General features: G+C 43.5%; 1 protein-coding gene across 4 annotated transcripts in view; it reads left to right on the top strand.

Annotated features, from left to right (window-relative positions):
• STARD9 (StAR related lipid transfer domain containing 9) overlaps window positions 1-17964 on the top strand; it is a 121826-nt gene that overhangs the window by 100810 nt on the left and 3052 nt on the right. For all 4 annotated transcript variants that reach the window (XM_048484138.1, XM_048484139.1, XM_048484141.1 and 1 more), the window contains 9 exons: window positions 1753-1950; window positions 5200-5380; window positions 7874-8020; window positions 8619-8712; window positions 11904-12076; window positions 13615-13679; window positions 13776-13984; window positions 15234-15313; window positions 17107-17265. In XM_048484138.1, coding sequence (XP_048340095.1) covers window positions 1753-1950; window positions 5200-5380; window positions 7874-8020; window positions 8619-8712; window positions 11904-12076; window positions 13615-13679; window positions 13776-13984; window positions 15234-15313; window positions 17107-17265 — 1306 coding nt within the window. The remainder of the gene's footprint in view (window positions 1-1752; window positions 1951-5199; window positions 5381-7873; window positions 8021-8618; window positions 8713-11903; window positions 12077-13614; window positions 13680-13775; window positions 13985-15233; window positions 15314-17106; window positions 17266-17964) is intronic.

The following is a 17964-nucleotide window of genomic DNA, read 5'->3' as shown; positions in this document are numbered from 1 at the left end:
AGTCTAGATGATTGGTTTCATCAGGGAGGAGGTGAGGTTCACAAATTCGTTTTGCACGATCTGTCAGAGTTTTGATTATACCCCTTTTCTGTTGTGGATGGTGGTTGGAGTTTTTATGTAGATACTGGTCTGTGTGTGTTGGTTTTCTGTATACTGTCTGGCCCAAAGACTGTGTGTCTGCGAAAGACCAAGACATCTAAGAAAGGCAGTTTCCCTTCTTTTTCAGCTTCCATAGTAAATTGATTCCACAGATGTTCATTATTAAACAACTGAGGATTTATTAAACTTGTTTTTAATATTTAACAGGAAAACTAATGTGAACAAGGGCCTGAGATTGAAAATGACATCTGTTTCACATTCTTTGTAATGATTAACGCAACTTATCCGAAGTCATCACATCATGATGCTGTGCTTTTTCTCTCTCCTGCTATACCCTTTCTCCCCAAAAGATCTAAGTAGTAATTTCATCCACCACATGGTGGACTGTCTTTGTTTTAGAATGCTTTGCTTGGGTCCTAGTGCCTACCTAATCAAACTAGGTAGGCACTAGGCCCCAAGCAAAGCATTCTAAAACAAAAATGGTCCATCACTGGCGGATGAAGTTACAATTCTACTCAGTTCTTTTTGTTGAAAAGAGTATAGATGATCAGTGATGTGAAGTGCGGGTGGAGAAACAATCACCCTTTGCTGAGATTAGGTTTAGCAGGTGCCCACAAACTCCAGGTAATCATTGTAGGTGCCCACCAATGCTCATTTGCTTGGCAAGTGCAAGCACACCATCAAAACAACTGTGTGTGTGATGATTATGTCACTTCTGGTCTAACTTAAAAGTGCCAGCATTGCAACCAGCCAACGTTCTAACACTTGTCCAAAAAAGTGGCACTCTGGTGCAGGGCTGCCGTTTTTGACTGACAGAAGTTACATCGTTGCATGGTGACCAACATTCCCACAGTGAACACCCATCTCCCTCCTTCCCACAGTTCCCCCCTTCCCACAGTTCCCCCCTTCCCACAGTAATACCCACCTCCCCGCCCCCATCTCCCACCAGTTGCCAGGCCATTCCTGACAACCCTTGCTTGAATACACCAGTAATGTCTGTGGACATAAAGGATTTCTATCCATGAAGTGGGACTTCTTTGCTCCCCTTCTGCTTCAGGCCATTAAATACTTAAAATGCTGATCCTTGGGGGCTCTATGGGGACTCAAGCATCCACAGGAGAAAGTTGGAGGTCAACAGTAGGAGAAGGCAGTGGGCAAAAAACTGCATTCTGGCATCGGGGTGGACCCAGCCATCCTCCAAGTACCCTTTCCCAATTTAAGTGTCTGTTTCGCCAGTGGAGGAACTAATTCAGAGGAAGGCTGCAGACTTGAGCCAAAAGAAAACGTGGTGTATAACCATCTCAATAAATAGATAACCTTTGCTCCATGGAGTGGTAGGTCAGTAGCATCTTCCCCATTGTGTCGAACTGCAATAACAGCATTATATTTAATCTCTTCACCCTGTGAAGCTCTATTCATTAAAAGATTTCATATTTATCTTATTTTTAAAAAAATTGATGTTCTATAATTTTTCTCACTTGCCAGATTTCTATATATGTTGCATATTCAGTTTCAATCCCACCCCCCTGCAGCTCTAGTTCTTATATGTAAGCCTACAAATTAATGTCTTACTATACTTATAGTGGGATTTGTAATTTCCCCCTGGTCTATGTTATATGAATTATCCGCTTTCTCCAACCATCCCCACAACAGGCACAGAACATCAATTGAGATATTGAGAAAGCAGAGAGAGGAGAGACTTCAGAATTTGAGAAGGAGTCGCAGCCTCAGTCCACAAAAACATCTTAGTCTTTTGCAGTCAGGGGATATGAACCAGAGAGATTCAGATCTGCCTAGCCAACACTGTGAAGACTTACAGCAATTGAGAAAAGATGTGGTGAAAAATACTAGGTAGGTTTTACTGTTCTTTGAATGCTCATTTTCTGTGATAGGAATGAGAATAAATTTAGGAACACATGGGGACTTTTTCTGGAAAAGTGAGGGTTTTTGGTATTTTGAGCTATTTGTTCTGCCTTTTTAACTATCAAAAGACTAGAGCGAGTGTGGAGGAGATCTCGTGACGGCGCTGCGTGAACATCTTATAGGACGTTTATGAAAGCCTATGAGATGGCAACGAAGGAGGCGAAGAGGGCTTTCTTCTCCTCCTCTCTTGCGTCTGCTAGCTCCCGCCCGGCTCAATTGTTCCGTATAATTCGGTCCTTGACCTCCTTATCGGAAGGGTCTACAAATTGTCGATTGGTTATTAGCTGTGAGGCATTCATGAGCTTTTTTGCAGATAAAATCACGTCGCTTCGCCAGGACCTCCCCGCCACATTATCTACAATTAGTGAACTGGAGGCTCCCTTGCCGTCTTCAGGCCCAAGTTTGGCCCAGTTCTCCCTGCTCTCCGAAGCCGCTGTCGACAGGGCCTTGGCTGCTGTTAGACCTACTACCTGTCCTCTGGATCCGTGCCCCTCCTGGCTCATTAAAGCTTGCCAGGCGGAGCTACGACCCCATCTGTTGAACATCATCAATGGCTCCCTTGAGCAAGGAGTCTTTCCGGATGGGTTGAAGGAGGCAGTGGTCCGCCCACTCTTGAAAAGACCATCATTAGATCCTGGCAATCTGGCCAATTACCGCCCCGTTTCGAATCTTTCGTTTCTGGGGAAGGTAATTGATAGAGTGGTGTTGGAGCAGCTTCAGGGCTTCCTGGATGACGCATCGGCCTTCGACCCCTTCCAGTCCGGCTTCCGTGCTGGGCACGGGACGGAGACTGCTCTTGTCGCCGTCACAGATACACTCCATATGCAGCTTGACCGAGGCGGATCGGCGCTGCTGGTTTTGTTAGATCTTACCGCAGCGTTTGATATGGTCGATCACGACCTTTTGACCCACCGCGTGTCCGGGGTACGGGGCACTATCCTTCAGTGGATTGCCTCGTTTCTCCGGGCCCGGAGCCAGCAAGTGTGGTGCGGGGATGAAGCCTCTAGGAAGTGCCCGCTTTATTGCGGAGTACCCCAGGGGGCACTACTATCCCCGCTATTATTTAACATCTATATGCGACCACTTGCTCAGCTGGTACAGAGTTTTGGGCTGATCTGTCATCAATATGCCGATGACACTCAGCTCATTCTGTTGATGGAGGGGGGAGCAGTTGCCGCCCCTGCGGCTCTACAGCATTGTTTGGAGGCGGTAGCTGGTTGGTTGCAGCAGAGCAGGCTGAAACTGAATCCGTCAAAGACGGAGATCCTATGGCTGGGCTGTGAGGGAGAGGCTCGGGATTTCCAGCCGCTGGTGTGGGAGGGGGCCTCATTGGCGCCGGCCTCCTCCGCTCGCAGTCTGGGGGTCCATCTGGATTCGTCTCTTTCAATGGAGACCCAGGTGGCCCATACAACCCGGACTGCGTTTTTCCATCTTCGTCAGGCCCGGCGGTTGGCCCCCTTCCTCTTCCAAACGGACCTAGCCACCGTGATTCATGCAACGGTCACCTCCAGGCTAGACTATTGTAACTCGCTCTACGCGGGCCTTCCCTTGCGTTTGATTCGGAAACTAAAGCTGGTCCAAAATGCAGCTGCGCGCCTGCTCACAGGAGGCGCCTTTAGAGAGCATATCCAGCCTGTGTTGCGCCAGCTGCATTGGCTCCCGTTTGAATTCCGAATCATCTTCAAGGTGTGGATTCTGACCTTCAAGGCATTACGCGGTCTGGGACCCTCGTACCTTCGGGACCGCATCACCCCATATGTCCCTACTCGGCCTCTGCGTTCAGCAGAGGCCAATTTGCTGGTGGTCCCCGGCCCCTCAATGATGCGGCTGGCCTCCACACGGGCCAGGACTTTCACAGCGCTGGCCCCGGCCTGGTGGAACACCCTCCCACCAACTGTCCGGGCCCTGCGGGACCTTGGTGAGTTCAGCAGGGCCTGTAAGACTGTGTTGTCCACCGGGCCTTTGGAGTGTCCAGCCGCTGATATGGTGCTCCCCCACTGCTCTTGCTTTGGCACCGATAAAACAGAGCTCCTCATATTGAGGGGCCTGCTGTCCCCCCCTTCTTGGGGTGAGTTTTTAAATTGAGCCTGGACGCCTCTTGTTTAATTTGCTAATTGTTAGCCGCTGTTTTTATGTATTTTAAGATGTTTTATTGACGGAGCCTATGTTTGTATTTTACTGGATTTGCTCCTTTTTATTGTTTATATATTATGTTGTTCACCGCCCGGAGCCCTTTGGGGATCGGGCGGTATAGAAATTGAATAAATAATAATAATAATAATAATAATAATAATAATAATAATAATAATAATAATAATAATAATAATAATAATAATAATAAAAATGTTATCATGTCTTACAATGGCATGCCATATATGTATACCCAGAAATATATTTCATGTTATATCATACAGCTGTCCTATCTTGCTGGATTTCTAGGATGTGCTCTAACTTTTTTATCTGACTGATTTTTGACAAGGAAGATGCATAATTTATAACTATATTATATCCCATGAACACGCATATTTTTTACTTTCAGACATGTTTTTCTCTTTTCTATTATAAGTTTGGACAATTCTAATGTGACCCCTCCATCGCTCTTGTGGTAGCTCATAGCTCATTGTTGGAGCATTTTAACATGTCCCTCTTCCAAATATATGCTGTTAATACCTTGCACTCTATCTTGTTAGATAATTTTGTTGATTTATTTTAAGCAGAGGTTTAATCGAGCCATCTGATGATCTCACAGTTTATGATGCATGTGAGTGAATTTGGAGTTAATTTCCACACATTCAGTGTGTCAATTTCTAAAATTTAAAAAGATGAAAGTTTGGGAGTAAGATATAGATGAACTACAAATAAAGAAAAGGAACTACTGGATAGCAAAAACTAAAGTTAAATGAAAAAGAGACACAGGAAGTATTACTTAATACACAGCTCTGATCTAGCAGTTACAAATAAATGTAGTATGCATTTGCTGCACTTTGTGGTATATGTGTTTTATCCAGCTGAATATTTTAAAAAGCTTCAAGCAATCACGCAAAAAATGTTGCAGTCTCTTTAGCAAGCACAGAGGGAGAAGATTTGGAGATGTTCTTATTTGAGTCCCCAAGTTTCAGACTGGTTCTTAAAAAGATAAGGCAGTCAGATACATCAAATTTTTCCCCTTCCATGTAGAGTTCATGAACCAAAAATGAGGATCCAGCATCCTTCAGAGATTGAGCTACTGCTTCGAGATTATCAGAGAGCACGAGAAGAGACAAAAACAGAAATTGCCCGAGCCAGGGACAAGCTTCGTGAAAGAGCAGAGCAAGAAAAGAGGCGTATTCAAGAACAAATGTTTCCTCATCAACAGAAGGTAAGCTTAACCTTAGCAAGATGCCATGTGGAAAGGTGTGACAAGGTCCATGTATTGTCGGGAGTTGGGCAGAGGCATAGTGACTGTCTTTGCTATGTATGTAGAAACAAGGTGTGATCTTACACACACACACTGGAGCTGTGCCTATTAGGTTTAGGAGCAGAGTAAAGGTTTCGGCCCACCTCAGTAGTATTTATTATTTTTGTCCCAGACTTCATCCAAGGAGCTCAGACTGTCTTGCATGTTCTGTACCTTCCCTTCCCATCTTATTGTGTTCAAATGTATTAATTGCTTTTTCCTATAGGATTAAATTGAAGTTGTTAACGTACAACTTGCACTGAGCTGATTTTCTGTCTTATTAGGAAGCTATATTTGTGATCTCATTGTTCAAATCTTTTTTACTACAGCCGATGGATTCTCCTGAACTACCAGGATTGCTTTCTGTGGAAGCTTTTCATTTTGGCTTCTTGTTTACAAGAAATTTTGGTGATTGGCTAACTGAAGAGCTTGTCAACATTACTAATGTTGACAGATTTCAGAATGGTTACTGCAGTTGTTACAGTTGTATTTAAGAAATACCCCTCTGTGAAGTATCTTTTCTTCATGTATAGTTGGGTCCTGCTGAAAATGTTGCGGTTCAGTGATTGGCTATGTGTCAAAGACGAAGTTTTGTTCTTGTAGAATTCTGAAGACTTAGAAATCTGTTTATTGTAATCTACATACCGTGTTTCCCCGAATATAAGACAGTGTCTTATATTAATTTTTGCTCCCAAAGATGCGCTATGTCTTATTTTCAGGGGATGTCTTATTTTTCTGTGTTCTGTTCGTCGGGCATGCTTCCAAACAAAAACTTTGCTATGTCTTACTTTCGGGGGATGCCTTATATTTCGCACTTCAGCAAAACCTCTACTAAGTCTTATTTTTCGGGGATGTCTTATATTAGGGGAAACAGGGTAGATATGATGCCTCTTCAGGAATCCCACCTCGGTCAGTCTCGCTGCTAAGGCAGCTGTGTAGTTCTGTTATTTGTGGACATTTTTTCAAGCCAAATATCCAATTTCCATTCATAAAATATATGTAGTAAATCTTCATTCAAACCTTTAACAGACTGTAATGCACTTGCCAATTTTTTTTGTTATGCGTTCTTTTGTCACCCATTCTTTAAAGGATTCTAGGGTATGAAACCTCATGCTTGCTGAAATTGCTCAGATCTGGGTGTGGTCAGTGCCTGGACATGAGACCTCATAGGAACTCCACCTAAACCAGTGATGGCGAACCTATGGCACGGGTGCCAGAGGTGGCACTCAGAGCCCTTTCTGTGGGCACGCACACACAGAGTTCGTCATGTGGGGGGGGAATCATCTAGGCTGGCCTGGGCCACCGAGCACGACATGCGTGCACCGTGGTGAGCAGGGAGGACTCGGCTGGCAGGCCTGGTGCCTGTGCTCCGGGTGGCTGATGCCTGGGGGGGGGGGCGCAGAGGAGGCAGAGATGCTAGGGAGGCACAGAGCAGTGCGCGTGGGACTTGCTGGAGGCTAGTGCAGACTGGCCCCAGGCTGGGGCGGAGGAAGAGGGAGCCAACCGGTTTTTTCTAAACTAAAACCTTAGCATTCAGATTAAATTGTCGGGTTGGCACTTTGCAATAAATAAGTGGGGTTTGGGTTGCAATTTGGGCCCTCAGTCTCAAAAAGGTTCGCCATCACTGACCTAAACTGTCTTGAGTTCTATAAAGGAAGGCAGACTATGGTTGTATAATAAAAACCCTAGAAGTTGGCTTTTTATGTTGTTGTAATGTATAACTGGTTATGTTCAGATAATTTGATCAGTGAATTCAAGTTGTATCTGTATTTCCATACAGAAAGTTTACCATCTGTGAAGACTGGGACAGTAGCAATGTGATTCTGATAACACCAGGAACTTATATTAATCACTCACTTATTTTATCATACCTTTTTTCTACCATTTGAAATAGATGGCTTATTACTAGTTTCCAGGCACATTCTTGCTGAATGTGTCCACCTTGATTGGCAAGATTATATTTGAAATCAGTCAATGTCATCAGGAAATGCTGCTGTTCATATAAGATACAGAATTCAAATCCTGTGTTTTGGTAGTATCATATTGAGAGGAAATATTCCTGAAGGAGAATTTCCTATTTCAGATAATACGTCCATGTTGACAACAATGGAGCTTATTTGCTACATAACTTATACAGTTGTTAGTAGGTGAAACCATGACTTTTAGGCAGACTACTGAAGGAAGGGAGTTCCGTAACTCCCATAGACAGTAGGAACAGTAACCACACCCTGCTGTACATCACAGGAAGGAGCTCTAAGACAGGAAACTCTCCCCTTTTTGTTACTAAATGATTGCTTCAGCCTTTCCCCATTAATTCCATATGAAGAACACATTACATTCTAAGTGGTTGTATGTATTAGAAGTAAACTTTGTCTACTTTCTAGATTTTCATTAATACTGAGCCATTTATTACAGGAAGAAATGAAGCTGAAAACCCTTGTAAGCACAAGTACTTTATGCACAGATTCTACTCTCAGTCTATCTTCAGGACCAACATCTGGATACAATAGTAGTAACACAGCAACATATGCTGCTAGCATACTGGGCAAGCAAGAAGAGCAGGTAAAAACTTTGAAATTTCAGAGTAGTTTAATAAGGGAAGACATTTATGAAGCAGAAATTGGTGCTTGGGTTAGCTCTCCTGTGTCTAGATCAAAATATATAACTGAAAGAAATATTGTAAATGAAGGTTTGCAGTTTATGCCCATAGATAGATATTCATGCAAAAGGGGATAGGCTGCAATAGATTGAACTTTGTGCAAGTTTACTCATGACTGATGTTCATCATAATCTCAAATATATTACAAGTATGTATCCATTTGGTTCATAATTAGTGAGATCCTTACAGGAAAACAAGCATATGATTATGCTGGAGACAATACAGGCTTAGAACCTATACCTTCCTACATCTGCACAGTGTTTCTTCTTCTGTGGAGGTGATATCCTATTTTTGAGTTACATTTCTTCAGCTCTACATGCTTTCTCCTTCACAGGGTAGCACAATGTGTGCTAAGGACAGTGCTGAGTAAGCAGAAGCATGTTGTAAGGTCAAGTCCACAGGCTGCAGAGGACAACAGAAGAACTGTGGGCCATCTGAGAATGAGAAGTAGCCGTTAGCTTCCACATGTAAAACAAACATTGCTTTTTTTCTGTCCACCAGGCTTCTGAAGATGTAGAACACACAAGAGGCCGTTCAGCGATTAGAAATCATCAGGTGTACATTCTTGAGCATCTGCAAAAGGATTCTACTAATGGTGAGGGCTAAATAAATTTGTTTTGATTATTTCCACAAATGTCTTCAGGCTGTGTCATCTTTTTATGAAAGATTAAAAAAGCAAAATAGCCAGAGAGTTCAAAATGTGTCAGCAATTTGACTGAAAATGTAAAGATAACAGACCTAATTGACTATATCGCTTTGAGGCCCATTTCTTGGAAACGTATAGGTCTCTGTGCTGTCACAGCACTGTGACTGTATCCTTTCCATGGTGTATGTGGCCATTAACAAACTACTGGGTCCAGGCTGAAGATTTTCCTTAAGCGCTGAACTCCTTTTCTTAGCTTTTAGCCACAAAACATAACTTCACAGGTCAATCTTTGGAAAAGGAACAGTACGGAGCTCTCTTCTGGTCTGCAGCAGACACAGCAAGATGAGTAAGCAACATACAAGGGAAAAACACTCTCACTTTAGAAACGGTTACTGAAGAGCGAAGACAAGGTTGTGCTCTCCCGTAAGAGGCAGGAACAATACTGGGGACAGAAAGGAAGTGACGAGCCAATCAGGAAGAAGGGAAAAAACCAGTATAGTCCTGCCTCCTGAGTAAGAGAAGTGAACTACCCACGAGATGCCCTCCGCCTCCAGGAGAAAGTGGAAGAGAAACTTAAAGGCCCAGTTAGTTCCTAGATAACATACATAGTCTACCTACCTGAGAATTTCTGAATTGAATTAACAACAAATACCTCTTCACTTTGTGTAGTGTAAATACACTGCTGTTGCTATTCCAGCATTATATACCCTTGACAGAGAGACCTGCATTTCCTGCATGCATGTATTTTTCCTTCAAATGTTGCAGAAGAGAGATGGGTAAATTATTGTAGATATTTGCAAGCAATATCAATACCAAAACAAGAGACTGAGACAATGTGTTCAGTAGTATCTGCACTCAGTGGAGCAGTGGCGTAACTAGGCAAACTGGAACCTTGGGCAAAACCTGAGTTTGATGCCCCCCCAGGCGCGTGCCCAGTGCAATGCGCACCCCCCGGCCCCTTTGTAGCTACACCCAGTGGTGTACCTAGGCAAACTGGAGTTTGGCGCTGCCCCCCCCCATGGCAAGCCACCCTCCCCCACTGTGACCAAGCAATTATTTTTTACACCAGGTCATTTCAAAGTCACCATCGCATTATAGAACATGCCTCAACTCACAAATCTGAACACAGCAATAGGCCATGCCACACAGCAGAAATAATTTTTCAACACATTTTCAAAATTCTTTCAACATGTTTTATTACTGCTATGAAACATTTTATGGTGTTGTATCCAGTCCCCCCAATTGGGGGAAACAGCATCACTTTCAATGTTATTTAAACTGGGGACCCCAGATTCTCTCCTTAAGGTGGATTTAAAAGGAGAATCTGGGCTCCCTCGTTTAAACAAGTGATGCTGGAATCCACTCCCAAACAGCATCATTTTCAATGGTGTTTAAACTAGGGAGCCCAGATTATCCTTTTAAATCCACATTAAAAGGGAGAATCTGGGGTTCCCAGTTTAAACAACATTGAAAGTGATGCTACTTTGGGGTTGATTCTCCCCCATCGTGAAACAGCATCACTTTCAATGTTTAAATTGGGGACCTCAAATTCTCCCTTTGAATCTATGCCGGAGGGGGTGGGATTTAAAAGGAAAATCTGGGGAAATTTAGCGGTGCCTGCTGTCAGGGGTGCAATTGTTAAGCTAGCAGCACCAAACTTTTAGGATACTCTCCTAATGATACCACCCAGGTTTGGTGAAGTTTGGTTCAGGGGGTCCAAAGTTATGGACCCTCAAAGGTGTAGCCCCCATCTTCTGTTAGCTCCCATTGGAAATAATGGGTGATGGGGCACCCCCTTTGGGAGTCCATAGCTTTGGACCCCCTGACCAAACTTCACAAAATCTGGGTGGTATCAGTAAGAGAATGTCCTGATGATACAACCCAGGTTTAGTGAAGTTTGGTTCAGAAGGTCCAAAGTTATGGACCCTCAAAGGTATAGCTCCCATCTCCTATTAGCTCCCATTGGAAACAATGGATGATGGGGCACCCCCTTTGGGAGTCCGTAACTTTGGACTCCTTAAAGCAAACCTTACCAAACCTGGGTGATAGCATCAGGAGAGTCCTCCGAAACATCCCTGAAATTGTGGTGCTGCTAGCTTAAAAACTGTGCCCTCTGCAGGCCAATAACGGAAAAACACTGAAAATATAAACAATCCCACAAAGGAACCTGCAGTTTTTGCACCCCCCAAAGGGGGTGCCCTGGGCAATTGCCCACTTTGCACAATGGGAGGAACGCCCCCGCAGTGGAGCACTGACAAAGGGGCCTGGAGGTCTTCTGGAACTAGAACTAATTACCAGACTACAGGGACCAGTTCCCCTGAGAAAATGGCTGTTTTGGAAGATGAGCTGGATGGCATTATATCCCATTGAGTCCCCAGTTCCTCCCCAAACCCCACTTTCCCCAGGCCAACCTCCAAATTTCCAGGAATTCTCCCACCCAGAATCTGCATCTACAGTTATTGTATAATTCCCTTCGAAATACCAGGCACAGATCTTTGTGGGAGTAGGGCAGTGGTGGCGAACCTATGGCAGGGGTGACAGAGGTGGCGCTCAGAGCCCTCTCTGTGGGCATGCACAGAGTCGCCCCCTCCCCCCCACACATCTAGGCTGGCCTGGGCTGCTGGGCTCGATTATTAGCATTAAACCTAAGACCTAATTTTGGGGAAGCAGTGTAGGTAACCCTGTGAAGCGCTGTTAAACCCCACTGAATTTCATGTGAAGAACTAAAGTGTGATCCTTTACCTGGGAGTAAGCTCGGTTGCTGGCAATGGGGCCTGCTTCTGAGTAAACCCTCCTAGGGTCGTGATCCACCCGTTCGAAGAGTTGCTTCAAAGCAAAGCCACCAACTACCACCAAGCTTATTCCTGAGTAACGCACACCTCGGAGCCAACCGTTTTTTCTAAAGTAAAATCTCAGCATTCAGGTTAAATTGCCGTGTTGGCACTTTGCGATAAATAAATGGGTTCGGGTTGCAATTTGGGCACTCGGTCTCGAAAAGGTTTGCTATCACTGGAGTAGGGTGATGTGCTAAGTGGACTGTTGATATGATTCCATAAAGCTGGTCATGCATGTGCAAAATAACAATTCCTATCCAGTAACCAGTACTTGGAGTGGTATGGGATACTTGTTATCTATTTCAGAGACTGTTCCTACAACACCTTCATGTATAGAGAAGAGCGGTATCCAGTCACCACTTCCTGCCAGCCATAGGTTCTTTCATAGTGTACTTGTTTCCCCCACCACCTTTCCAGCTTCTCCTATGAAAGGATATGAGGATTTGTCTAAATATGTCTTGGCTAATGCTACTGCAGAGGTGAGTTGGTGACCAGGGTTGCTTATGTTTTCCTTCTTCCCTATAAGAAACAGTGGGAAAATAGAGAAATTTGATATTCTGCTACCTAATCTTCCCTTTACAGAGTGTCCAATCAATATTTCAGTGTATTTGGCCTGAGGTACATGATCAAGTCCTATCTGAAGGTAAGGATTCCTGTAGAGATCAAAACGCATTTAGAAATGCACCATTTCAAAAGGGGTCTACATAAACCTTCATAAATATGATTTCTGAAGTCTCTGAGAATCCAGAGCTGTACCCACAACTTTCTAAGATTTTCCACTCTGGAGAGGTGGACCCTGGCTGGGTCCAAATGCGGAAGTTTCCTGCAAGAGCAGATTGTATGTGGAATTAACCGTAGTGGCCAGCTAAATTAGTTCAGCCTGGGAGAGCCTGTGCAATGGTTAGTTGCTTTCAAATGAGGAAACAGACCTAAAAACATTTTAACTTTTTAGGTTCAACTGAGTAATTGATGGTGCTGCTCCATACGGTCCTTAATGATATTTTGCAGATAAAATAACTCACATCTGTAACAACTTGGTCACCAGTTTTTTGGTAGTTCAGTCTCAGATATCATTAGAGCACTATTGAATTGCTGTTGATGGGGTGACTTCCAGTTATTGCAGCTCAAGAACATGGACAACTGCTGGGGGAGTTGTGGCCTGTCTGTCCCCTTTGTGCCTTAACTCTTGCTTCCTTGGCTTTTGACATCTGGCCAAAAGGACTTGACATGAAATCCATGTAATGGTGAAAATGTTTAATTGCCTAACAGCAGAATTTCAGTTGTCTGAAGGAGATGGTTGTATGATCCTTGTTCAAGAAATGGCTTAGAATTAGATAATGTGTACAAGTATAGAATCAGTCACTAAAATTCTCTTTTTTGCAAGATCTCAAGCTGGTGGTCATGGTGCAGTTCCATCATTTCCTGGATGAAACTGATTAACTAACCGGTTCTGGAGGGTTTTCCGGGCTGTGTGGCCGTGGTCCACCACACTGCCTGGAAAACCCTCCGGAACCAGTTGAATCCGGCCGTGAAATCCTTCGACAATATGATTAACTAACCCCTTTTCAGTTCTGCTTCAGACCCATTTTTGGTGACCAAGGTAGTTTCTGTCCTGATGGATAGTATTTTTTGGCAGAAAGACAGGAACATGATCTTGTTTATTCTCATGGACCTCTCAGCAGCTTTCTACACAATCTTACTATCTTTTTGGAACAGCTTGTTAATCTGGTTAACAGGGCTGGAACAGTAGTTTAGGTTGTCCAGTTGGCTTTTTTGTGGTAAATAATTATTTACAATAGAATAAGCAGCAAAATAATTATTTAAATAATTATAAGCAGCCCATTCATAATACTTGTGTGCTATACATAATACTTGTGTGCTATACTTGTCATATACTTGTGCTATACACAAGAAATACCTAAAATTCTGATTTAGGAGACTAAGATGGTAACATTTCTGTGTATGAAGCTTGGAAAAGTGTTTGAAACATTCTAACCAATGTTTAATTGCTTTATAGGTTATGGCAGTATGTTCAAATGACCTGAGGAACCTTTACAGTGGCCAAGCAACAGCTGGTTGGAAGTATGTGTTTATGCCAGATATCTCTCAGGTTCACTTAATACCCTCTTAATGTATTGTACTTGCAAATCCACTTCCTTTGTTTTCTTTCTTGTTCAGATACCAGTGTATGGAAAAGGATGTACTAGTTTATTATAAAGCCTTTTCATCCTCTGCCACAAAGCATGGGTTCCTGGGAGCAGGAGTGATTGACAGACCTCTTCCTACTGTGTTGTGTATGCTGAAGGACCCTAGCAAAAGGCATTTGTATGACAAAACTATTACCACAGCTCAAGTACATAAGAAAATAACCAGCAGTATTGAGTTGGGTGAGGACATTTGTATGTGTATCTGTTCATAGCTACACTAGGCTTAAGTTTCCTAATATTGCTTATTTATCCATTAAAGGTACCTTGAAAGTCCAAAACAAGTAATATAGAACTTATGTGAATAAAACATTGTCCTTTAAAAATCTGAACATGTCCTGAAAATTGAACTTTCCATATTAGGGGCAAATTATCATGATGAAAAAGCCTGCTAGACATGCATCTCTAAGCCTTCCTGAATTGTTACTTGAATAACAGTCAAATTTAAAAATAAGAGCCCTTAAACGAAAGGGTTATTAAACTGCAAAAGAAAGACAAAGCAGAAGCCAGCTCAAACTATCTGTGCCAGAAGTTTCTGTTGTATTCCAGATCTGCCAAACTGTGCAACTTTGTTTTTCTTTTTAAAGTTCTTACGGTCCCCAGATCAAGCTGGATTAGTCAGTTGATGTGTGGCAGACCACATGCACTAGATTGCGAACAGTATAACCCTCCTTGGCCAGAGTTATTTGATAGATGAGTGAAATTAATGTGGACGATCCTTTGAGCCTTCTCATCCAGTTTTTGCAAGAGCTGATGATGTTTTCTGACAGGGACATCCTACAAGCTGCTGTGGTTAGGAGGATGTTTGAGAAAACAAAGCTATTGTCTCATTCACCCAACCTAGTTTGTGTAGTTCTGATCATTTCATATAATTGACACTGTATTTTTCAAGCCACAAACTATAATCTGTACGTTAATTCTCATTTCTTTAAAAAAAAAACAGGCTAAGGAATCACTCAGGTCTCAACAGCTGCAAAGCCAGGTGGGAAGGCAGAAAAGCCATCAGTAAGAAGATGTGTATATTTAATCCTCCCCACTGCCTGCTTTTCTACTGCAGCCTCCTCACTTCAGCAGTATGTCTCACAGCCAGGGCTCCAGGAATTTGTTGGCTGTGTTCTCAGTGAAAAGCAGCTAAGGGAAAAGGATTGTTGGCAAAAAGCAGTTAATAGGGTATACATACCCCCCCACCACCAGCAGCGTAAACCGTCCACTTTGCGACAGTTTGAAGGTATAGTTTAGTCCTTAGTACTGTATTATTTACCAGGCTTGACTAAAAATAAGCTGCCTTACGGATACATTAAAACAAATGTAGCAGAGCTCTCACTACAGCTCCCTGCGTGCTCTTGTGGCACAAGGGGAGAACAGAAATCTCTTAAATAAGATCAATAGTGAAATGGCCATAACAGATTCTCCTCTTCTGATTTAATTGCAGTGTATGTGGTGAGTGACATTTCATTGTGTTACCAAAAGCAACCAAGAGACTTCTGCTGCATCTCGGTTGAAGCCAAAGAGGTAAATATATCAGAGCTTTCACTGCCCCTTCACCCAGCACTAGGTCTGAAACGTAAGCAACAGTCCAGCTCATTGTTGAACGTTGGGCATTTATTTGTCAGGCAACATTTACAGTAAGAGTGGTTCAGCAGTGGAACTGGCTGCCTAAAGAGATGTTGAGCTTCTCCTTGCTGGCAGTCTTCAAGCAGCAGCTGGACACACAAACTTGTCAGGGAAGTTTTAGGCTGATCCTGCATTGAGCAGGCAGTGGGACTAGCTCAGGGGTTAGCAACCTTTAACACCCAAAGAGCCATTTGGACCCGTTTTCCACGGAAAAGAAAACACTTGGAGCTGCAAATACTTTTTGACATTTAAAATTAAGATAACGCTGTATATATATTTTTTTACCTTTACGCTTTGTATAACCAATTATAGTGTGCTGCTTATGAAATCCACGAAGAGCTACAGATGCGCGAAAAAGGCGGTGCATAAGGGACCCCTTTTATAACAGATGGCTCAGTAGTGGCAACTACATATCTGCTGTCACTTCCACCATTCCTTGCAATTGGCCCTGACCAAGCTGGCTTCACCAGTCTTCTCGGCCCGTATCAGAGTAACCCTTAACAGGCATAAAGCCCCACCCCCTGCCACCTTCGCCTGTTGGGGAAAAATGTGCTACTGGGGCTTTTTGGCGCAGGCTTGAGCTCCTCCTATGCCTCCTATAAGCTCTACTTGGCTTTCTTTCCCACCTTTGATCTATTCTCCCGCCCCTATTTTCTAATTCTCCTATCTCCTCTGTGCATTCTGGTACTTGTACTTCCAATTTTAAAAGTCCCTTTCCAGGCAGCAGCAAAAAGGCGAAAGAACACCTTTGTTACCCAGAAAGCTCCACGTCGCCATGTCTCTGTTTCCATAGAACTGGTGTGAGAATTACATCAGCATTTCTGATAGAGAGGCTAAAAAGCAGGCGTACCCTTGTGTGTTAGGGACCAATGGAGGGCAAGGAAGGTGGATAGGAGGCGGGGCTTGAGCTGTCAGTCACCGTTCAGATCTTGGAGGAGGGGGAGTGAACACCTTGGAGCGGATCAGCCGCTGTCGCCACTGTGGTTCGGACGGGAGGGACTGGCCCCTGCCATTGTAGGGCGGGAGCCACCGCCACCTGTCTTCTCCACCTCCATGGCCAGTGGGCTCCTCAGTGGAGGCCAGAGGGAGCCACAGTACAAGGACAAAAGAGCTGTGGGTTGCAGACTCCTGGAGTAGCTGATCTACTTGGCCCCTTCCAACTCTATGATTCAGGTTAGAGGTGTAGAAACTATAGTCTCAAATCAGGCTGTTTTTTCAATTAATGCCTTGGCTGGCTTCTTTTGTTACCTGCTTGTTGACCCCTGAAATAGCCTAGCAACCTCTTTAGATGTCTTTCTTAGAGGTAGGTATCTTAAGACAAGTATAGAGAAGTTTTATCGGGCTAATTATTTTCATATTAATGTTGTGATCTGTATTGTCGAAGGCTTTCACGGCCTGATTCAACTGGTTCTGGTGGGTTTTCTGGGCTGTGTGGCCGTGGTCTGGTGGATCTTGTTCCTTGGTTTGTTCCGTGGTCTGGTGGATCTTGTTCCACGGCCACACAGCCCGGAAGATCCACCAGAACCAATGTTGTGATCTGTTTTCCTTAACTTTTGAATGACCTGTGGGCCGTAATAAAGACTGAACTGAACTGATGTCTTCCTTAATAGTAATGATGGAAAACATGAGAGAACAATTGCAGATTACCACTTGACTTTAATAATCAGTATTTGGTGTGATGTTGTATGCAGGACAATGTATCCATCCTAGCTATCCAGTCAGTGTATGAAGAATCAATGCCTCGTCCTTGTAAAGAAATGGTAAGAGGAGAGATTTTGCCCAGCGCTTGGATATTAGAACCTGATACTCTGAATGGAAGAGATATCACTAAAGTCATCTACATGGTACAGGTAAGATTATGGTCAAATCTAGAAACAGATGGTTGGATCCTATGGACTTTGCAGTGAAAGAAGGGAATGGAGCTCTCATTGTGAAGCTGCCCTATGAAGCTGGCTGTTGGTGAGGGTTCCTGAGCCCCAGGAAAGCCTTTTTGTGGATCAAGAGAAAGGTACATGCTTCCACCTGCAAAACTTCCATAGGATTCACCCTATTAATTGGTAGGATATGCTTTTCATGTAGTCTTTCACTTAGGCAAACAGTGGCACACTTTATCCAGCATCTAGTTGCCTGTGAATAACTACTTGCATGGTTCCACACAGGAATAGCTCTACTGTACAGCTCTTTCACAGCTGAATCTGTGAAACAAATACACAACTTTATTTGTCCTTTGTTTCAGTGTAGAGGGTAAAAAAATTTTTTTCTCCCAGGAACATTATGTTCTTGGGAGCTTGGGCATTCTGTTGTTTCAAAAGCCTGTTTGGTTGAAAAAGCATGTATGGAAGAGTGTGCTTTCCTCCTGATCTTAATTTTTGAGCCAGACTTTTCCCTCTGTCCAGAGGAGAGTTGCAAAGGACAATTCTGCTATCTACTCCCACCCCATATTAAGTGAGCAATTATAATGAAAAGCTGAGTATCCATCAGCACAATGGATAGTCAAGAGTTGGATTCAGACTAAATTTTCCAGTGGCAAAACAGAACTTTCCCACCCC

The sequence above is a fragment of the Sphaerodactylus townsendi genome, linkage group LG02 (genome assembly GCF_021028975.2).
Source record: "Sphaerodactylus townsendi isolate TG3544 linkage group LG02, MPM_Stown_v2.3, whole genome shotgun sequence".
NCBI classification, from domain to species: Eukaryota; Metazoa; Chordata; class Lepidosauria; order Squamata; family Sphaerodactylidae; genus Sphaerodactylus; species Sphaerodactylus townsendi.
Note: the sequence above shows the minus strand (reverse complement) of the source record. Positions and strands in the feature narration are given on the sequence as shown.